Source organism: Nycticebus coucang, chromosome 8 (assembly GCF_027406575.1).
Source record: "Nycticebus coucang isolate mNycCou1 chromosome 8, mNycCou1.pri, whole genome shotgun sequence".
Taxonomy (NCBI): Eukaryota; Metazoa; Chordata; class Mammalia; order Primates; family Lorisidae; genus Nycticebus; species Nycticebus coucang.
The window spans coordinates 33,589,508-33,595,512 of record NC_069787.1 but is presented as its reverse complement, the minus strand read 5'-3'; the positions used below and the strand labels follow the sequence as shown (position 1 = coordinate 33,595,512).

The following is a 6,005-nucleotide window of genomic DNA, read 5'->3' as shown; positions in this document are numbered from 1 at the left end:
AGATGGCCTAAGCACTTTGCATTTACTCTTATCAAATATATGAGACATGCCCCTTTACAAACAAGGAAACTGAGGCATCAATAGAGGTTAAAGAATGTAGTAAATATAGTCCCTTCAAAAAAAAAGAAAAAAGAATGTGCCCAAGAATTACACAGTAAACGAGGAGGCTCTTGGCTTGGCAGGGTTTGCTTTATTACCAGGGTGCTATGCTATATTGTGCTGCTGAAACTTTCCAGTGCCTATGAATTCTGACTCTGTGCATCTGCACTGGGGCCTGAGATCCTACACTTCTAACAAGCTCCCCAGGGACGATGCGACAGCTGGTCTGTGGGTGGCACTTGGAGTAGCAAGGCACTTTACCACTGCAGAGGCACGTAGCTCCTTCTCTTTCAGCACAGGGGTATTTCAAGGGTAGGAGTCAGGGGCCTTCCATTGATCACTGGACCCTGATACACTTGAGACAACATGGAGACGTGGAAGATATCAATCCAGAGGCAATAGTGGTTATGGAATGCATACATTTCCATGTATTTTTACAGTAAAAATGCATTAAAAAATCTTTCACAAAAGAAACTTAAAAAATACAAGTAGGGTTTAGTCCTCCCCCCAACATTCTTTCAGGCATCAACTGTGTCATGGAGGGGAATTTCTAAATGGTTTGATTTAATCATACAAAATACTCATTCATCATCTCTCATCAAGACATTTACATGAAGTGGGGAGGGCAAGGAAAATAGGCTCACAAGAAACAGTTTCCAACTTAAGGTTACAGTAGTTCAAAGAAGACTGTATCTTTCTGCTTAATGCACAGTCCCTGTACAGTACAATGCTTCCAAAGCAAACCTGACGTGTGGAATTCAGGTGCAAACTGCCAAGTCAAACGTCTTCACGGGCTGAGACAAGCCCAGGTGGGTAGAATATGGATTTTAAAAGGTCAAATATCATTTCTTACAAGATAGACATTGCGATGTTAACTTCAGGATGCACTCCAAAGACCCACTTTGATTGCATTTATTTAAAACTCTGGACCACAAATGAGAGCATCAATCATTTAACATCACAGATTTTGCTAGAACTAATGAGAAATATCCTAGCAGTGGAGCCTTAGGAATAAAATCTCCAAGTTGGCTCTTAGGTATTTGATGAAAAAGAACATCGTTATTCAGTTGTACTCTTCCTTGGCCTTACTACTACAGCTCCACGTATGCTTTGGATGGAAAACTTTAATAATAAAAATAGCATTCACAGAATTTTTTCCCCTCCTTTTTAGCTACAGAACGTACACTGTGTCTGTTCTAGGAAAGAAGCTTGTTTTATAAATGTCCGTACAACTATAGCTACTCATTCTAATGTTACGTATAAACCCATAAGTCAAATAAAGCTATGAACAATGTAATATTTATATATGCATAGTGTTTTATAAAAAGATTGGCCCACATACTGCTTTTCATCAATACAGAAAGAGCATTAGCACACTGTAAGAAATGAATGAGAGAAGAACACAGAATGCAAACAGGTGCTTAATAATTCACAAGCAGGCTCACCGTGGAGGAAAGGATGATATTCAAACCAACTAAAGCTTTAGAGAATTACTTATATAGTCTCCCATTTTAAAACAACTTTACATACCTGATTTAGTTTACATTAAAATATATCCCCATGAATCAATTTGTTCCATATTCAGAAATATAAACACATATCACATTCCTCACAACTAAAATTTTGTCATAAATTCTCTTTTATACAAGGAAAAAAGGCAACAGTTGTTTTTTTGTTTTGTTTTTGACAGGCTCTGTGTTAGTTACAATTTTTAACTCTGTACACACAATGATTGGCTGGCTTTTTCTTTTTTTTTTTTCTTTCTTCTTTTTTTAACAGTACCGTGGGAACAACAGTGATTGACTTGCAAAGTTTTGTGTCTGTATGGAAAATGCGCAACAGTACTATGGAAATACACAATGCACTGTAAGCAGCAGTTTGCTGTAGTGGTCCAACAGGTACAAGCAAACGTTTTGGCTCAGCTAGGCAGTAATCCATTTAAACCACATCCCGGGGCTACGGCCGACCCAACCACACCTCCTTCGGGATCAGAAAGAATTGGTCTTTATTAAAAAAGAAAACTGGTTATGTTTTATACTGCTGTCCAAAGACTCAAAAGACAGAGTCAAGAGGCAGAAGTTTCCCAACCAGATCCAGAACCACTGGGATTGCTTCCTTCCCTTCCATCAAGCTTAGAGACTTTGATTATGATTTCAAAGTGAAATTAGCATTTTTCTAAGAATGAGCACCTCCAACCCTCACTTCTTTAAATACTAGCAGAGAGGTTCCCTCTACCAAGGCTCACTCCCTCCTCTCCAGCTGGCAGAGGGCAACCGTGGGCTTATGCTAGGAAGGGGGAACTTACTTTCAATACCGGCCATCTACTATTCAGCCTCAAATTAGACAACACACAAGATGTTTGTTGTCTGTCCCTTCTAAGGAGTTGAGCAAAGCTGCAATGGCATAGCCTTAAGTGAAATCTTACTAGATGCTGGACATGTTAAAGAACCTGACTGTGCTTGGGGGCTAGTGTATTTGGGTAATAGTGGCCAACTTTCTTGTCTCTGTGCCTTCTTGGGCCAGGGAGAGTACAAACTGTCTTCCGAACCAACTATAACTCAAGAATATAAAATTTCTTTGTGCTACATTGTTTAGCTATAAATATCCTTCATTTGCAATAGTAGTCTCCTCATACAGTTTGCTCCATTTTAGGATCACTGGCAATCCTAATTCATCCCTAAGGGTCCTCAGGTTTTACAAGCAGAACTTTGCCTTTTTGCTCTTTGCTTTTAAGAAAAACTCCTGACTATACAGAATACTACTATATAGCTACAGAACAGTCTATATCAAATTACTTAAACTTAATAATTTCCCTTACTTAGAGAAAAGGACCAACAGCCCCATTTATTTAACCAGGAGAGAAAAAGTTTGCCCCCTAAAGGGAACAATTTTGGAGAAGTCTACAGTTTACATAGAAACAAAATTTATATCCCTTTGGGCCAGCATTTGGCAAAGAATTTCCAAAAAAGTATGCATTTAAAAATACTTTCTTTAATATTATACATCAGGCACAACACTTTTCATATATATTTTTTTTCTTATAAGATTTCAAATGCATAAAATGTTTGTTGCTATTCATAGGATCATGAGGTGTCAGATAACTTCATTAGGTAAGAAACTAAATTATCTCAAGTTTGTGACCTTGCTCTTAGAACCTTTGACACGGTAAAGGCTGGAATGTGGTTCAGGGTCTCATATACTGAGGTCGGTGCTGCATTCTTTGTAAGGCCGCCGCCTCTGCTCCGGGGCATGTCTGGAGCTTCTGCCGGCGTCCAGCTTCAGATTCGCATCGTCCCGCTCTCGGTGGCTGGCTCTGTCCTCTCGGCCCCTTTTGTCCAGGGACCGCTCTCTCCTGCGCTCTGGGGACCGCGTGCGCCTCCGATCCGTGGACTTGGCCCTCCTCTCGGGCGAGCCGCCTCTCCTGCGCTCTGGAGACCTCTGGTCCATGAGTCTCTCGAGGGACCTTCTCCGACGGCTGGGAGAGCCGTCCCTCCGGCGGGTTGGGGACCGCTCTCGCCTCCTCTCCGGAGAAACCTCTCTTCTCTTCTCGTGCTTCTCCCTCCTTTCCAGCGTGTTGTCAGCGCTCCGGGTGCCCTCCCTGCGCTTCTCCGGAGACCGCCTCTTGGGCCCGTTGGCGGCCGTGCGCTCAGCCGGCGCGTCCCTGCGCCCCTCGGGCGCCCGCTCCTTGGGTCGGCAAGCCCCGGCGTCGGCTTTGCGAGAAGTTCCATTCCAGGTGTGGTGTTGGTTGGGTTGTCTACTATACTCTCTGCTGCCCTTCGGATCTTTCCCGTGTGCCCGCTTTTCCCCATGCTGTGATGATTTGTGAAGATCGGGTGGATAACTGGACTCCGGGGATGGATGCTGTTGCCGGCGGCCGCCCGGCGCGGCCCTCACTTCCGGAACACCTTGTGGCCCGGCGGAGGGACCGCTGCGGTCGCTGCTGGGGTCTGCGAGGGAGAGAAAGGAGAGCAGCCGTTTGGTACCAAGGCCCCTGGGCTCCTGTCCCCACGCCCAACCCCACTTGCTGTCTCATTAGTCACAACAAACAGTTAAAGCAGTCAGAATCAAAGCCAACCGAATCTTGGTTAATAACTGCAACTAGTTAAGGTTAAAAACTAGTACTCATGGCTTTCAGGATCTAGCCGACTGATCTCTGTACTCAAGACACAGATCGTTAAAGAACTTATAAAATCAGTCACGATTTAGCCTTTAAAAGCACAACCCAAATAGTATCAAAACTCTCCCTCCTGGACTCTTCCCCTCACCTTTCCCCACCTGCCAACCCTTCTCCCCTGCCCCAAACCTCCCCCACTCCAAGAATGAAAACATTCCTTCCTTTTGGAGGAATGTTTTGATGTGCTTAAAAATAATCTGGGACATTGATCTGGAAGGGCAGGAGGGAAAATTCCAGGGGATGGAAAGAGTTTAGGTCTCAAGTGGGTGGTGATTACTACACAGTATGCTCAAGGCTCATGCCTCTCGCTGTATGTAAAGTGTGCTCATATTGTAATACGGGAGAGGGGGTCACGGAGGCGACATGCTGGCTAGTTGCTAGTGACGGGCAAATGTGACCATGCACCCACGTGAGGGTGCATTCAACTGTTCTACCTTAGTGTTATTCAATTGCTTTCTCTACTTTTGCATAAATTAATAAATAAATAAGGAACTATCGATAAAATGTGGAGTTTTCTGAGAAAGAAAAAGGAAGGGACGAGAGGTTTGGCACACATTTGAAATTAGAAGGAGCTGAGATAATATCCTTAAATGTAGAGGCACTTTGTCATATACAAGGCAGTCATAAATGACATCTAGGAGCTTGGAGTCACTGGTCTGCTACTCGTGACATCAAGGCACCTAGAGATTTAAAAGCAGGACAGGCTATGACCGCCTTCTGTTTAACATTAGTCACCTCGTATTTGAAATGACACTGTAAATGTTTTAGGCAGTGTCCTGGATTTATGAAAGCTCTTTTCAAATGAGGGATTCTTTGTGGCACTAGAACCAACCAGTCACACACAACATCATTCCAGAAAATGTGCCCGAAGTGATGTGCTGCAGTCTGGAAAGCAGACCACTGTGACAGTCAAAACAAGGGGATCACTGGAGCTCTTTAAAGATGTTTCATAAGGCAATGAGATCAATATTTAGTAACTTATCTGTTTCATGAATGATCTCCCAAAAACCGGGGGTGAGTTTTAACAAAAATAATAAAAAAGCCTAAAGTAGGGATCAGCAATTTTTTTCTAAAGGACGAGGGTAAATATTTAGGGCTACATAGTCTCTGTTGCACCTGTTCAACTCTACCACTACAGCGTAGAAACAGGCCACACATAAAGAGGCCCACAGGCTGTGGTTTGCAAAGAGATCTCATCTTCCTATCTGTCTACCTAGGGAAGAGCTCTGTGATATATCTTCCTTTCTAAATGCTGAGTGGGCTACTGGAATGAACAAGAACAGGTTCTTAATAAAGGTCATTTGATGATATGAGTGAGGGAAGGCAATTCTATCACTATGGTAAACCTAAACTTGGATTCTTATGCCTACTTTTAAGACGAGGGAGAGCAACACTTCAACGGGGTCAGCGGTGTACTTACAATTCAAAGAACGCAGGGTGCTCAGAATGAATTGCCAAACATATCAAAATAGAGCTAAGCAGAAGCAATGAGGAAATTAGGCCACAGCACAGAAACACCTAGTATTGATTGAGCTACAAACCGTAGTTTGATTATGGCCCATAAGGTAGAAGCAAGCCTCCCCGAGCTTTTCATTTCTCATACATGCAGCGATATTAGGAGGAATCATCGCTGTGGAAGGGAGGGCCCAGCACCAAGAACAGTCAGAGAGAGAGAGAAAGAGAGAAAGAGAAAAAGTTGAACATTTAGATTCCCTATAACAAAGAAGAAAGA

The 6,005-nt window shown here is 43.2% G+C and overlaps 1 protein-coding gene across 20 annotated transcripts in view; it reads right to left on the bottom strand.

The window, feature by feature from the left end:
• Nucleotides 1–500: 500 nt before the first annotated feature.
• Nucleotides 501–6,005, bottom strand: part of MAGI1 (membrane associated guanylate kinase, WW and PDZ domain containing 1) — a 705,209-nt gene continuing 699,704 nt past the window's right edge. For 14 of the 20 annotated variants that reach the window (XM_053600554.1, XM_053600555.1, XM_053600559.1 and 11 more), the window contains one exon: nucleotides 501–4,046. In XM_053600554.1, coding sequence (XP_053456529.1) covers nucleotides 3,292–4,046 — 755 coding nt within the window. In that variant the 3' untranslated portion in view covers nucleotides 501–3,291. Of the gene's footprint in view, nucleotides 4,047–5,814; nucleotides 5,904–6,005 lie in introns of all 20 variants that reach the window. The other 6 variants (XM_053600567.1, XM_053600568.1, XM_053600570.1 and 3 more) reach the window with 1 other exon arrangement.